Source organism: Amblyomma americanum, chromosome 6 (assembly GCF_052857255.1).
Source record: "Amblyomma americanum isolate KBUSLIRL-KWMA chromosome 6, ASM5285725v1, whole genome shotgun sequence".
NCBI classification, from domain to species: Eukaryota; Metazoa; Arthropoda; class Arachnida; order Ixodida; family Ixodidae; genus Amblyomma; species Amblyomma americanum.
Window position 1 is genome coordinate 131,219,144 of NC_135502.1, and position 16,148 is coordinate 131,235,291.

Consider the following 16,148-nt stretch of genomic DNA (forward strand, 5'->3'; position numbering starts at 1 on the left):
CGTTTTCCACATGTATTACTGTTACTTTTCCCTTTATTGTTGGTATTCAAATTGAACAAGTATGCTCACTGTAACCACATTGCATAGGCTACGTCCCACAAGCCACCATTGGCTTAGATGAGCCCGTTCTGCTGTTTTCAATTTCTCAGCTTCTGAAAAAAGATTATCTTTTAGCTGCAAGCAAACCTCACTGGCTTTCAAAAAGTTCCAAGTAACTTCATGTGTCTCTTAGCTTCTGCCTCTTCTTCACCCCCCCCCCCCCCCCCGCACACACACACACAAAACAGACGCACAACTAAACAAAATGCCCAGATTCAAATAATAATGACTGGCTGTATAATGTAACAGTTGGCTATGAGCAATGATAAAACAATTAGTCCAAAAAAAAGCTAGGTAAGGGAAAGGTCGAGGAATGCATGGACTCCAGTGCTTGGGGAACCAAAAAAGCACTCAAGGGAACCCAGCTAGAGAGAACTCCTACGCATAGCATACTTGTGAAAAACAACACATCTGGTGTAAGACACAGCTACTGCAATGATTTAATAGAGATCAGTCAGGCGGCGGTGCTGCATGAGAGACACCTCGCCCACTGGTGTCCGAATAGCCCAGTGTGGTCCCAGCCGGAGTCAAAAGCAAAGTTCCTAACCTCACCTGATCACCTGCCAGCTGTTTCCATTCTACGACAGTATCCACTCTGTCTCCACAACATACCACACATCACTGGTCTAGTCCCATGCGAATATTTGATAATTTCGAACGTTCTGTCGAATAGTAAAGTATTTGAAATTCGATTTGATCTGAATGTTTGCTAATCGAAATCCCGACGTATTTGGCTCGAGTGAATAATGTTTCTTGTTTGTTTGGTTTCTACCATCTCCTGTATGGCACCATGGCACGTGCACAACCGAAGCCCCGACTCCGCGCCATGTGACTGCACATATGCTGGAGCTGGTCCACTCATACTCGCGGCAACAGATGCGAGCAGGAGGAAGCGTGGCGCCCATATCTGTACCTGCCAGGTACAGATGGCAAAACTTTTGTCTAGAACACATTCTGGCCGTGTTTCGGGCTGAACACATGATATCTAGCGATAACGTTTGGCTAACAATGGTCTGCTAGCATGTGCAGTTAAACTCGTAGGATTTAACTGTCATTTTTTGCCTTCCTGGTCGCAGCGGCTTTGGGAGCTGTGGAACTCACAGTTCGGCTGTTCTTGACATGTGCTTTGCCCTCTGTTCTGTACCTGCGGCCGCACTCTCTGCGGTGTGCACGCGCCATAACCGGCACGGCGACAGATATTTAACATAGCGCGATCGGCTTCTGCACCCCCAATGCAGACGCGCCGAATGGTCCCGACGGTGCAGGCCGCAAACAACTGGCCGGTGCCTAGTGCCTTGTGACGTCCTCAGAGTGATCTGCGCATGTGCAGTGGCTCCCCGTGGAAGCGGATCCCGATAGCAGCCGCGGATCGCGCCATGCTAAATCTCTCCAACCAGAGGACATGCAGCTCTCTTGACTTCCTTGAAACGAGTCTGAGCTGACTGCAGGTGCCGCAGGCAACCTTCTGCACGTGAAATTTGCAAATCAAGCACGACGGCACAAGCTCAAGAGGAAGCTAGCATGAGGCACATGGAGGTGGGTGCCCCTTTCCGATGCCTGGTGCAGGGTGGTGCTGGGCATGCGGTACACATGCCTATTAGCTGTTTGTGGAGTCATCACTTAAAAGGAGCAGCTAGCTGCGCAATGATGTGATCGCAATTAAGACCAACAGTCAGGGGTGTCATAGTCCCACACCCCACAAATGCATCAGCCCTGCATGTAGGTCAACTCCCCCAGTTTCCAATGGCAGTTATTGTAGGACATCGTCACAGCTTCAATTAGTGTGACAAAACTTCAATGTGTTCTTTCTTTTTCTGTGTGGCCTTGCATGTTAAAAAAAATACATGATTTTGAATATGCCTATTATGACGTTCAACCTTTTTTTTGTGTGCCAAAAGTATTCGAAATATTCACTTCAAAATTATTCGAAGAAAATTACCATTCGCTTCGGACCAAAAAAAGAAACACTATTCGCACATGCCTACACTGGTCCTCGGCACAATACTGCCTGCATATGGCCATTGATTTCAGCCAGGGTATCACTGGCTTGAATCTTTCCTTTAATCTATGTTGCCGTCTATTTATTTATTTTTTGATTCCTCAAAGGCCCCATTACGGGGTATTACATGAGGTGTGGGCGTGGATAAAGGTTACAGGTGAGTTTACCGGAGATTTTCGATGGCGGTCTTGAATTGATGACGGTCTGTTAACAAGGCGATGTGGGCGGGAAGGGCGCTCCTGTCCTGGGCTGTTCGTAGGAAAAATGATTTCTGGAATGTTGTAGTATGGGCGCACTTGGGAAAAACGGCTTTTGGGTGGCTGTGGCAGGATAAATGATGTGCAGGACGGATGAAGATGTTGTCCGGAGGCAAGGTATGAAAAAATCTGTGATGTGCTAGTTTACGGCAGGAAGCAAAGGGGTGGAGATCAAGTTGGGACTTCAATTCAGGGACGCTGGTGTGATAGGAGTAATTGGAAAGTGTGAATCTAGCCGCACGATTCTGAACACATTCGAGCAAGTTGGTTACGTTAGCTTGATGAGGATCGAATATGGAATGAGCATACTCTAGTTTTGATGTCACCCCTATCGTACCACTAGGTGTTATGGAAGTGGAATGCTCGCCGTATTACAAGGTCATTGCTGGCATGAAAAGGCCAGCACAATGTACAGCGAGTAACATACGTTTTCGGCCACCTTTGGTGCATCTCCAGCCACATGTTCTTGGTCAGCATCCAACCGAGGCCGGGGAAAAAGTCCGACCGATGAAGCATCTCTGGGATATAAAAGAAGGAAGAAAACAAAAAACAACACAGGTGAACCTATCTGTGAAAATTGCCCCCTCAACACAAGCCATCCTTATTTGTATTCAGGTTCAGTTCACTACAGGGCACAGGCCTATCCCAGTTATTTTCACCTGTATCATGTGCAAAGGGTACGACAGCCATCACAGTAAACCGTTCTCCTTTCCCTCAAGTCAAGGAAACCACATTGCAAATACTGAAGTGTGTAAGGTGTGGCAAGAAACGATGTCAGAAACCTGCCTTCTTGAGGTAGAAGAACCTACTGCAGAGTAAAAGTCACCACCCACACATACCAGTTTGTAATGAAAAGAAAAACAGAATTTATAACACGCTGTTCCTCCCTCATTTAAATTACTGTTTCTTAGTATGGGGCAACACAATGCAGGACAACACAAATAAAATGTTCATGCTCCAAAAGAAAGCCGTCCGGCACATAGCAAATGTGGATTACCGTGCGCACACAGATGAATTTTTCACGCGCTTTCAAATTACACCAGCTCATGGCCTATATGAATATCATTTAGCACTGAGATATAAAAAACGTATACGCTACCCCCAGAATACGTTCCTAGAACTATCCTGTCTGAAAGCCACCATTCCAATATATGCATTTCGAAATCAGTCATTCTGGTGCGTTCCTTTCTGTCGTACAGAATACGGACGTTCCACGTTCCACATGTATTAAATAAGCTGCTGAGTAGAGGCTGGAAAAAAGTAGCCCGCGTGACATTCTTGTCACTTTGAGGCGGTGACTTTCAGTTCTGTTGATAAATGTGCTAACATAGCGATCATGTGATCGCAGTGATCATGTTTGTGGGCATATATGTTCTTGTCTTTGTCTTTTAACAATATATGCCCGCAGTGCCTTTAATTTTTTTCACCTACCCTGTATATCGCAATCACTGTTAACCGCGCTCTGTTGTCTTCGTTGTATTTTGCCTTGTACAAGGGGGCCCTGACTCCTTCAAGTGAATTTTGTTTCACTTTTCTGTCTGGGCCTAGCTAATCATTTTGATGCAAATAAAGACAAACTTGAACTTGACCTTGACACTGCTCTAGGGTTTGCAATGATAATGTTGGCACACAAGATTGCACATGAAGACAAACGCACAGAATATTTTCTTGGCTCTGAGCACCCCCAAATAATTTCAAAAAGACAAGCAGCACAGAAAGAGATCGTTACCATATTTACTTGCATAACAAGCACTCATACCACAAATGGCATGGTATGGTATATGGGCTTTTAACGTGCCAAAGCAACATGGGCTATGAGGAACGCCATAGCAGAGGGCTCCGGATTAATTTCAAACGCCTGTGGTTTTTAACGTATGCTGATATCACACAGTGCACGGCTGCTCTAAATTTCACAATCATCGACACACAGCCACAGTAGCTGCCGGGATTGAACTTGAGTCCTCGGGCTCAGCAGCTGAGCGCCCTAATTACTGAGCGACCATGGCAGGGTAACACACCCCAAATGTGCCCCAAATTAGCCATTAAAATTTCAAAAAATTATAATTTTATTGTACCACACAATAAACATATCTCCCAAATTAGCAGTTGATAAAGATTCTGGGCAGGATCAGATACTAAGGCATAGGAGGTATTAGAAGCTTTTCATTAAGAAACGGAGAGAAAAAGACTCCACTAGCGATGCATCTGCGACTGTTTTTAAGACCGAGATATCGTATCTTGAATAGTTTGGTTGATTGTGTACCACTTGTCCTGCATTGTTCTTCCATTGTGTTCATTTCTGTAGGCGCTATTATTTCCTACCTCAAACATACACTATGCACCACCTAGCCTAAATTGAAGTTCTTCTAAATAGCAGCCATTGCTGGTGCACAAAGGTGCATTCATAATGTGCGTAAACACGGCATACACAAATGCCATCGCAGCCCTCTTCAAAGCTGACATTGATGTGTTAAATTTAGTTCTTCTCCAAGGGTGCCGATCAGAAGTTGCTTTAGGTATTTGATATATTTACTTAAACTTACTTCATTATATTGATTTGTGATTAATGCTTTAAGCGATGCCAGGAGCAGAATCGGAAGCTTAAAGGGGCGCATAAAAAGCTAAAGAAAGTCTGGCGACCGTGGCTGCACATGTGACAAGCAGACTTAAGTTGTCTGTGTGAAAATTTTGTTCAAGGCAAAATTGACAGACAACTGATGCACACTACCCATAATGCCTTAAATCTACTTTACATCTAGGCACTTTGCCTCGCACCCATAACACCCTGAATGACCGTTTCCAGTTGTAACAATTCCTTCTGCTGACTTCACATGGCTGTCACTGCTTAAAGGTGCACAAAAGAGGAATCTAAACTCGTCTTTTTACCGCGGGAAGTCGATCTACACGTTCCGAGCATTTTTAGAAATTTAGAATTTATGTCCTATGCGGCCGATTGCCCTAATCAAATCAGATTAAACGTCCCGGCTCCCGCCTTTTTTTGAACTCAACACAGTAGGTAGGCGGAGTCAACCAATGCGTGGAATGCCTTTCAGCCAGTCCAGTGGGAGCTTCGCTTTTGCTTTTATTTTGTTTTTTAGGTTTCTGTGAATAAACAGTTTCGGTCACGCACAATATAGCCACAAATTAGGCCCCCGGAAATAAAGATACACGTGGACTCTGATTTATGCATCATTCCGCCGATGGCAGAGCGGCAAGCCACCACTGGACTGGCTGACGCTTTGGTTGACTCCTCCTACCTACCCCGTTGAGTTAAAAAAAAGGCGGGAGCCAGGATGTTTAATCCGATTTAATTAGGGCAATCAGCCACACATGACAATAATTCAAAGTTTCTAAGAATGCCCGGAGCGTGTACACAGAGTTCCCACAGTAAAAAGAGGAGTTCAGATTCCTCTTTAGTGCACCTTTAAGCCATGGTACACTGCTGCAACCTTATAGGCCACAGGAGATTTGAAGCCACTGTTGACATCATTACCCTATAGCGCAGCCAGAAACAATAAAAAGAAGAGAAAGAGAGAAAAGGATGTGTACCTGAGTCATCTGCCACAAGCCCTGCCTTGCCATTATCATTCCAAGCCGAAATGCAGAAGAGCGTCGGGTCACTCTTCAGGATTGGTTGCAGTGCAAGGAAGTATTCAAAAAAGTCCACCGACAGCTCCAGGTCATCTGAAGACACAGAGTGTGTGGCCCCCAAAACGCTTTAGGAATGGCCATTGTGCTATCATCAACAAGGTGACACGTCTGCATCTCAATACTGCTAAACAATAGGAACAAAAGGAAAGAAGGCACCAGGTTTTGACACAGCTCAATTTCGAGGGTGCACCACCCATGTTCAGGCAGCACAATCATTACACTGCAAATAGGAAGGTGATAGTAGCATACTTCACAAGATGTACAGCTGGCCTTGATGGCAAAGCATGAAAAACATGACTGCCTTCAATTCAGCACTTATTTTGCTGGATGGTGCCAACTTAATCATTAACTGCTGAAATGACAATAGCTGCTAACTGAACAAAGGCATAAGAAAGAGAAGATGAAATCGTCAAGTACATCCTCCTGTATGCTGCTTATTAATGACTGGGTTGAATTGGAGATGAGATGAACTGCGAGATGAAAAAGCATGCTTTTCTAGTGAATGCACTGTACTTTTGTAGCGATAGCTACATTATGGTAGCATTTTGAGCCTTCAGCATGGCGGCGTTGCCACCCTGTGGCTGCGCCGTTATGCTGTCACATGGTGCGGAGCAGCTGCCGACGGCGCAGCGCCGTGGCTGATCACATGGTTCGTCACGTGACCAAGTTCCACTCCAGGTTCAACCAGAGCTAAACCACCACCAATTTTTTTTTATTATTTATTCTGAGACTAAATTTAAACTGTGCTAACAGGTGAGGTGAAGTACATGAAGTGCTGACAGACAAGGTTCCAATTGCTGTCATCGACATGCAAATAAATTCCTATGCTATGCTCACCACGCTGCTCATCAGCCAGTAACTACAACTGCACAAGCTTGCAAAAATGGTAATAATGTTTTATGATATTGCCACATGCAAGAAGACGCCAAAGATGAACACTTGGTCTACGAGCGCAAGGCAAGAAGAAGAAGAAGCTGAAGTGCACAGGGACTTTTTCTGGTTAACCAGTAAACCGTTTTACCTTCAACTCTCCTCGGGGTTCTACCGAGTCCTGACACTGGTGGAGCGTACTGGGTATGCACAGGACTCCTTCCGGCAGTCCACAGCGAGTCCCGGACATCAACACGCCTGTCCATTGCGCTAGCCGCCGACGTCTAGGCCTTTCCCCGGAGTACAACCATCTACCGGGCGACTCTTCAAACGTCAAAGTTCGCCGGGTCTTCCAAGCCATGGCACCTCCCACCCCTACGTCGGCGACTCTTCACAACACCAAGGTACCAGAGTGCTTCCACGGGAACGCGTTTGAAGATGTGGAAGACTGGCTCGACCAGTTTGAACGAGTGGCCAACTTCAACCAGTGGAGCGTGGACCAGAAGCTTTGCAATGTTTATTTTGCACTTCAGGATACTGCTAGAACTTGGTATGAAAACCACGAGGCCAGCTTGTCCACATGGAATGACTTCCGCCGCCAGCTGGTGGACACTTTTGCCACTACTGATCGACGAGAGAATGCGCTGCGCCTGCTTGAAGTGCACGTCCGGAAGCCAAATGAAAGCGTAGCTATGTTTGCGGAAGACATGGCTCGACTTTTTCGCCGTGCCGACCCCGATATGGCTGAGCAAAGGAAGCTACGACATCTCATGCATGGCGTCAAGGAGCAGGTGTTTGCCAGCTTGGTGCGCAACCCACCTCAAACCGTCAGTGAGTTCGTCAAGGACGCTACAGCTATAGAGCGAGCCCTCCAAGAACGGTGCCGCCAGTACGACCGACCCTTCACCCTGGTGTTCCACTGACTGCGGCGGCACTCACTGCAACCGATGGGAACACTCTTCGAGACCTCATTCGAGAAATTGTCCTTGAGGAGCTGCAGCGAATTACTGCTACGAGCGTTCAGTCACCAGAGGCCGTCGCAGCAGCCGTTAGGAAAGAGCTCCGGCATGCTCTGTCACCGTCTGCACCATACCACGAGTCTCATCCGGTTGACAGCGCAGCAGCCGTTTGCGAACCATACCACGTGCCCCAACCCAACAGCAACATGGCCGTCAACACGGTGCCTTACTATGAGCCGGAGCCGCAACCCGCGAGCTATGCGGAAGTCCTTCGTCGTCCGCCGCCAGACCACGCCCCACCGAGCTCAGCAAGCCGTCAGCAGATGCGGTTCTTCCAGGAGCCTCAGTGGGCACGTCCCGGCCGCCCTCAGCCGCGCCGAACTGACCTGTGGCGCTCTTATGACAGCCGACCACTCTTCTTTTGCGGACAACCTGGCCATGTGTATCGGTACTGCCGCTACCGCCAAGAGGGGCAGGCCTTTCCGCCTGGTTCTGCTCGACACCATTTCGATGCTGGCCGTGCCCAACACGAGGACCCGCCGCTCAGCAGGGAAGCCGACTCACCGGCCTTCCGCCGCCGCTCCCCATCTCCACGGCGTTGTTCTTCACCGACGCGTCGTAGCGATGCTGACGTTAGCGGACAGCGGACCCCGGGCCTTCGCCGGGGAAACTAACCGCCGCAACCTCGCGAGGGGAGGTTGCTACCAGTCGAAAAGTTTCAAAGCCCTCACTATCGCCGCAACTTCCGACCACAACCCATGACTATGACGCCTCTGTTCACGTTGACGCTGCCACACTACCACCGAAAATGGCGCCTACATTAGCGCCGAACATGCCGAACCAGATAAGCAGCCCCGACGACGAAAATGACAGCGCCAACCTTACCGCACTTCCGCCGCAAATGCCGAGAGAGACGAGCAACCCAGACGACGTTGTTAGCGCTGACCTCACCGTTTGCATTGATGGGCTGGAGGTACACGCTCTGGTGGATACCAGGGCGGATTTTTCAATCATTAGTCAAAAACTGGCTGACAAGCTGCGCAAAGTAAAAACCAAATGGACTGGGCCAGTAATAAGTGCTGGGGGTCAGCTACTGGCACCGACTGGGAAGTGTACTGCCCGCATAGGAATTTGGAAACTCAGTGTTCGTTGGCAGCTTCGTTATCCTCTCAGACTGTTGCAAAGACCTCATCTTGGGCATGGACTTCCTGCACCTTCATGGGGCTGTGATCAGCTTTCGGGACAACGTCGTGGCCTTCACCAAAAATCATGGAGACCTTGGTTATGCGCAAGTACCACTGATGCCATTACGAGTTGACAATGAGGGGGTGACATTACCTCCGCGATCGTGCTCTCTTGTTGAAGTGAAGTGCGACGTGGCGCATACCGGCGATGGCGTCGCCGAACGGGTCGTCACCCTGATACTCAGCCGAGGTGTTTCTATAGCTCGAGGACTAGTCAGTTTGGCCAAAGGGCAAACCGAAGTGCTGCTGATAAACTTCAGCGACGAGCGTCGGCAAATTCCGAAAGGCACAACTGTGGCCTTCTTCGATAGCGTCCCAAGTGACCAAGACTATTTGGTGCTGCAACTGGAAGGATCAGTGAGCGAGGCGCCCGCACCCATAGTCGATGTGAGCCCAAATCTGTCATCTTCAGAACGGGAACGTCTTTTGGATCTCATAGATCACTTTCGAGACTGTTTTGCTTCAGAATCGCGGGTCGGCCAAACACCTTTGACCAAACATCGCATTATCACGGATGACGCGATTCGCCCGATTCGACAAAATCCTTACTGTGTGGCTCCGAAAGAGCGCGAGGCTATTCAGCATCAGGTGGCTGAAATGCTTCGAGATGACGTTATCCAGCCATCACAGAGTCCCTGGGCTTCCCCCGTGGTACTTGTTAAAAAAAAAGGACGGCAGCTTACGATTTTGCATTGACTACCGCAAGCTCAATCAAGTGACCAAAAAAGACGTGTACCCCCTCCCTCACATCGATGATTCCCTTGATAGGCTACGAAATGCACGTTACTTCTCTTCAATGGATTTGAAAAGTGGATATTGGCAAATTGAAGTAGATGAGAGGGATCGGGAGAAGACAGCATTCATCACTCCTGACGGATTGTATGAGTTTAAGGTTCTTCCATTCGGTTTATGCTCGGCACCACCAACATTTCAGAGGCTGATGGACACTGTGCTCTCAGGACTCAAGTGACAAACATGCCTGGTGTATCTTGACGACATGATCGTGTTTTTGGCAACCTTCGAGGAGCATCTGCGCCGTTTGGTAGCCGTTTTTCAGGCCATACGATCTGCGGGCCTCACACTAAAACCCGAGAAGTGCCACTTTGGTTACGAGGAGCTGCAATTCTTAGGACACGTTGTTAGCCAAGAAGGTGTCCGGCCTTACCCCGAAAAACTCTCCGCAGTCGCCAAGTTCCCAACACCTACGGACAAAAAGACGCTTAGGCGCTTCCTGAGGCTTTGCGCCTATTAATGTCGATTTATTGATGGCTTCTCACGAGTTGCCTGGCCATTAACTTCACTGACACGCGACAACGCTGTCTTTTGCTGGGGTGAAGAAGAGCACCAAGCTTTTAATGAACTCCGGAGACGCCTACAGACGCCACCTGTCCTGGCGCACTTTGATGACGACGCCCCTACCCTGCTTCATACCGATGCAAGCAATCTGGGTTTAGGTGCTGTATTGGTGCAGCGCCAGGATGGTGTGAAAAAAGTGATTGCTTATGCCAGCAGGACTCTGTCTAAAGCTGAAGCGAACCACTCGGCAACAGAAAAGGAATGCCTTGCGGTTGTATGGGCGGTTATGAAATTCCGCCCTTACTTGAACGCTCGCCCCTTTCAAGTCGTTAGCGACCATCACTCTCTCTGTTGGCTGACGAACTTAAAGGACCCTTCAGGGAGACTCGCGCGTTGGAGCCTTCGGTTACAAGAGTTCGACATGACGGTTATTTACAAATCCGGAAAGAAGCATGCGGATGCTGACTGCCTTTAGCGAGCACCAGTCGGACCCTCCACAACGACCGATGAAGACACTGCTTTTTTTAGGAGTCATAGATGATGCAACTCTTGCCCAACAGCAGAGAGAGGACCAGGAATTGCTCCCTCTTATTGGTTTCTTGGAGAAGCGAACTACGGATGTGCCTAAGATTTTCGCCCGCAGCCTCTCGTCATTCTTTCTTCGCAACGACGTAATTTACAAGAAGAACTTCCGTCCTGGGGGGAACAGTCATCTACTCGTCGTCCCAACAGCTCTTCGCACGGAAGTCTTGCAAGCGTGTCACGACGAGCCAACCGCCGGCCACCTAGGCTACACCCGCACGTTGGCCAGAGTACAGCGCGGATACTACTGGCCGAAACTACCGGCGGCAGTGAAGCACTATGTACGGACGTGCGTAGACTGCCAACGTCGTAAATCACCCCCTGAAAAACCAGCCGGTCTACTCCACCCTCTTCAAGTGCCAGACACCTTTCAAGCAAATTGGCATGGATCTCCTGGGACCATTTCCGACGTCTACTGCCGGGAATAAATGGATGATTGTCGCCACCGATTATCTAACTCGCTACGCGGAGACAAAGGCTCTGCCCAGGGGTACCGCCGCCGAAGCAGCTCGGTTCTTCGTTGAGAACATTGTCCTCAGGCATGGCGCTCCGGCACTCATTATAACTGACCGAGGAACAGCCTTTACGGCCGAGCTTTTGGAAACCGTTCTCAGCCTCAGCGGTACCAGTCATCGTAAAGCGATGGCCTATCACCCCCAAACCAATGGATTGACGGAACGCCTCAATAAGACAATCGCCGACATGCTCTGTATGTACGTGGACGTAGACCACAAGAATTGGGACGAAATTCTTCCCTACGTCACGTTCACCTACAATACGGCACAACAAGACACCACTCGCATGACACCTTTCAGCCTTCTTCATGGCCGACCAGTGACAACTATGCTAGATGCCATGCTGCTCCCGAATGCCAACGGCGACGATGTCGATCAGGACGTCGAGGAATTCGCACAGCGTGCAGAGGAAGCTCGGCAACTAGCGCGTGTACGCATCAGAACTCAGCAGGAGGCTGACGCACGACGCTATAATCTTCGCCACAGACATGTCATGTATGAACCTGGTGACAAAGTGTCGGTCTGGACGCCTATTCGCCGTCGTGGACTCTCCGAAAAATTATTACGGCGGTACTTCGGGCCCTATGTTGTGCTGCGACGTCACGTATGAGGTGGTGCCGGACGGGTTATCGACATCCAAGAGATGCCAGCAAGTCGACGTCGTCCATGTTGTACGTATGAAGCCGTGCTACCCAGACCGATCTTGACCTCCTACTTCCTTTTGTTACCATCGAGACGATGCTTCCTGAGGAGGGGGGCAAATGCCGCATGCAAGAAGACGCCAAAGATGAAGACTTGGTCTACGAGCGCGAGGTAAGAAGAAGAAGCTGAAGTGCGCAGGGACTTTTTCTGGTTAACCTGTAAACCGTTTTACCTTCAGCTCTCCTCGGGGTTCTACCGAGTCCTGACAATATTCAGAGCCACTCCAACAGAAACCTTGCTAGACAAATGCAAGGTGACCAAAAAGAACCTGTGCTAAACTAAATCAATTGCACTAAGAAAAGAAACCTTGATCAGTCACTGAGAACCATGTAGCACATACCGTATTTACTCGAATCTAGGCCGGCCACGATTCTAAGCCGAGACCCGAAAGTTGAAGGCCACAGAAAAAAAAAAAACTTACCTCGATTGTAGGCCGGCCGAAAAAACAACACTGTTTATACCTCATTATCACAATTATTTTTATGACGCGACACGACTGTTCTTACGTCGCCGCGCACGTGAAAGTGCGTGGCGTGAAACGACTGCACCATGTGTCTGCGCATAGGCGACTTGGTGTAGAGAGAGGAACTCGAGTGAGACACAGCGGGAAGCATCGTGCCTGCATGCTCTGCCGAAGCGTGATTGATGGCCCCGAGAGGGACCGTTGAAAAAAAAAAGCTGCCAAAGGAGCTTTGAGAGAAGAGGAGGAGGAGAGGCAGCGTTGGGCGAGGAGACATATGCAACGCCAGCCCGGGATCAGCCCCCGCTCATTCGTCATCATCATCGCTGACTTCTTTATCGCTGGCCTCCTCGAACAGTGCACTATCTTCACTGCCATCAAGTGCATTAGAGATGCAGCACTTGCGGAATGAGCATGCAACCAAGCTTTCTGGGATGTCATCCCAGGCTGCAGCTATCCAAGTGGCTACAACTCCCAGTGAGGCGCGCTTTATTCGGCCTGTTGGTGTAAGCTCGCGCCGCTCTTCACTAAGCCAGTCCACGTAGTACTTGCGCAGCCGATCCTTGAAAGGCTTATTGAGGCACACATCAAGAGGCTACAGCTGGCCTGTCATGCCGCCGGGTATGATGGCGACGTCAGTACCGGCTTCGGAAAGCGCAGCTTTTACGCCGTCAGTGAGGTGTCCACGGTAAGAGTCCAGGACGAGGAGGGAACGTTTGGCCAAGAGGGCCCCTGGACGCCGCTTCCAAACCATTCTGATCCACTGCTCAACCATATCGCTCGCCATCCATCCATTTTCGTTAGCGCGGACGATCACATTTCTTGGAAACACTTCCCGAGCTGGTAGAGTCTTCCTCTTAAAAATTATATACGCCGGCAGCTTGTGGCCATCCGCCGTGCAGGCCAGCATTACAGTCATGCGCTGCTTTTCGTATCCGGCCGAGCGCACTTTCACTTCCTTGGCACCTTTTTCGTTCACGGTGCACGCCACTGGCATGTCAAACCATACCGGCGTCTGGTCAGCGTTTCCCATTTGTCCTACGGCGTAGCCGTGCTCCATCCTCTTCCTTATTACGAATCGCTGAAATGAGATCGGCTTCTCTTCGAAGTCGCCCGGCAGCTTTTGACAAATGGACGTGCGACGTCGGAGGCTGAAGCCAAAGCGCTTCATGAACTTCTGCAACCAGCCCCGGCTGGCTTTGAACAGTTCCCGGGGGACGCCTCGCTCTCTCGCCAGCTCTCTTGCTTTGGCTTGCAGCACTTCCGTGGTCACTGGAAGTGCCGCTGACCTCTGCGTCTCCACAAACTCGGCCAGAGCTACCTCCACTTCTGGATGGCGGCCTTTCTTGGGGCCCGTGAAAGCCGTTCTCATTGCCGCGCAAGCAAAAATTTCGTTACGCTGCCCCCTCCAACGGCGAACATTCTTCTCATCCTCGCCGAAGTCCCGCCCGGCTTGAAGATTTGACGACTGCTCTGCAGCGACTATAACTTTCCGCTTGAAGGCGGCACTATAATGGCACCGCCTGTTTGGTGCCATGGTGTTGGTGATAAAAACTACGCACGAAAACTTCACTGCTGCGAATGTGCTCACGCCACCGCACGAGAACAGAACAAGGCCAAAATGGCAGCCAGTGCTCATGTGTGCTTTGATCAGTATCGGCTACGGATAGCAACGGCTACGGATAGCAACGGCTACAGTGCTGTCTTTCGTTGGCGCTTTGTGGGGGCGCCACCTGCGTGCTACATTTATTCGTATTTTACGAATACGAAACCTTGAAACGAAATCCTCGAATCTAAGCCGACATAAGAGTTCTACATCTCGTTTTTTTTGAAAAAACTATCGGCCTAGATTCGAATAAATACGGTAAGTAAATAAAGCAGAAGACAAATAAATTACTCAGAAAAAAAAAAAATTCTTGCTCCAAAAAACATCTGAAACAAGCAATTCAATAGCTATTACAGAAAGAGAAAAAAAAAATTTTATGCGGAAGTAAACTGCTGCAGTTCGTAATTTGAACTAGGCATGCCTTAAAGTTCAAATTTTCCGCTGCCTCTCAGTTCGAACTACTGAGGGTTGACTGTAGCATGACTTTTGTGGTGTGCGCTGGGCACTTTTATTTTTATTTTTTCTTCTTGCCTATTCAAACATATGTAGCATGACATGGAAAACAGTGATTTCCGAACATTTTGTAAACACAATTCCCTATGTCCTTCCGCCATCCTAACACCTACCAAATGACTAATAGTCTGTTTATGAGCTAAACATGTACCCTTGCATTGCTATTATTTAGCACAAACAGTAAAGCTGAGGAATTATTTTGGGCGATGACAAAGTAACTACCACTGTAAGCATGTGTACAAGTCAGAAAAAGGAGACTGGCAACTCAAGGAATGAGATGCAGAGAAAATGCTGACAAAAGGAGCTAAGTGGACAAGTGCTGGTTGATACCTTCGACAATGAGTACCGTGTCATAGTTGAATTCAAAAAAGGTCTTGTTGAGTGCCCAGCCATAGTGGCGTGCAATCTTGTAGTAGCCCTTGAATTTCTTTTCCTTGCCAACCAGTGGAATGTCGCTTTGGTCAGGTTGCTGCAGGAAGAACAAAAAAAAGATCTTCACCTCACTGATCACATACAAACCCTGTTCACAAGGATTTTGCATGATCTAATGCCATCCAAACAAACACAAAGCATTTGACTGTCCATTTTTTTGCCATGAAAGAGGTCTACGGGCCTAGTAATCATGAATATAAGCTCAAAACATCAGTGTACAGTGTTAATAATTAATTACAAACAATTCTATAACTGGCAGTCTTGGTCGGTGTCAGGACTGATGTGCACCTTGATGTCACGGTCGACCAGCCAACGTGGACTATTACAATACTGGTGACGTCGGCGTCACTGGCAAGCACTGGTTGTTCCTGTGAACAACCACTAGGTTCGGTACATCGCAAAAATTGGGGCAAGTGCATTATGACGTCACTCGATATGGAAATCCCGAGCAGCTGCTCGGACAATAATCAAAATCATACTAAATTATGTTCCACTCAATGTCTGCAACTGAAACATGCTAGAAGGCATCCTCTATGCGCATGAAACTAATCCTATCTTTTGCTTGCATTCGAAATTTTGTACCTGTATCCCTTAAAGGGGACCCTGCAACACCTTCTGAAGAGTCCACAAACTTGCTCAATCACTTCATTCTCATTATGAACAACGGAACCCAATAATACACTTCTACATGCACCAGAGAGCCCACAATCGTGCGCGTAAGTTTGTGAGCCCTTTCCAGTGACTTTGTCATGCTCGTGCCCTCCTCCGTCGCGCTACTACGCAATTCTGTTCAGAGATGGCTATTGCTCAGATTCTTTCAGGCATTACACAGCAGCCATAGCTGTAGCCAGTCAGCCACTCCAGTTAAATTCAAAACAATAAAAAACCACAAATAACTATAGGTGCAGGTATTGAAATTTTCTAATACTAATCGAATACGAATATGAAGAAAAAATGGCTTTG

The 16,148-nt window shown here is 48.5% G+C and overlaps 1 protein-coding gene across 4 annotated transcripts in view; it reads right to left on the minus strand.

The window, feature by feature from the left end:
* Positions 1-16,148, minus strand: part of LOC144094106 (alpha-1,3-mannosyl-glycoprotein 2-beta-N-acetylglucosaminyltransferase-like) — an 86,496-nt gene that overhangs the window by 14,305 nt on the left and 56,043 nt on the right. For all 4 annotated transcript variants that reach the window (XM_077628018.1, XM_077628019.1, XM_077628017.1 and 1 more), the window contains exons 6-8: positions 15,084-15,222; positions 5,905-6,039; positions 2,783-2,873 (exon numbers count right to left, since the gene is read on the minus strand). In XM_077628018.1, the coding sequence (XP_077484144.1) occupies positions 2,783-2,873; positions 5,905-6,039; positions 15,084-15,222 (365 nt within the window). The remainder of the gene's footprint in view (positions 1-2,782; positions 2,874-5,904; positions 6,040-15,083; positions 15,223-16,148) is intronic.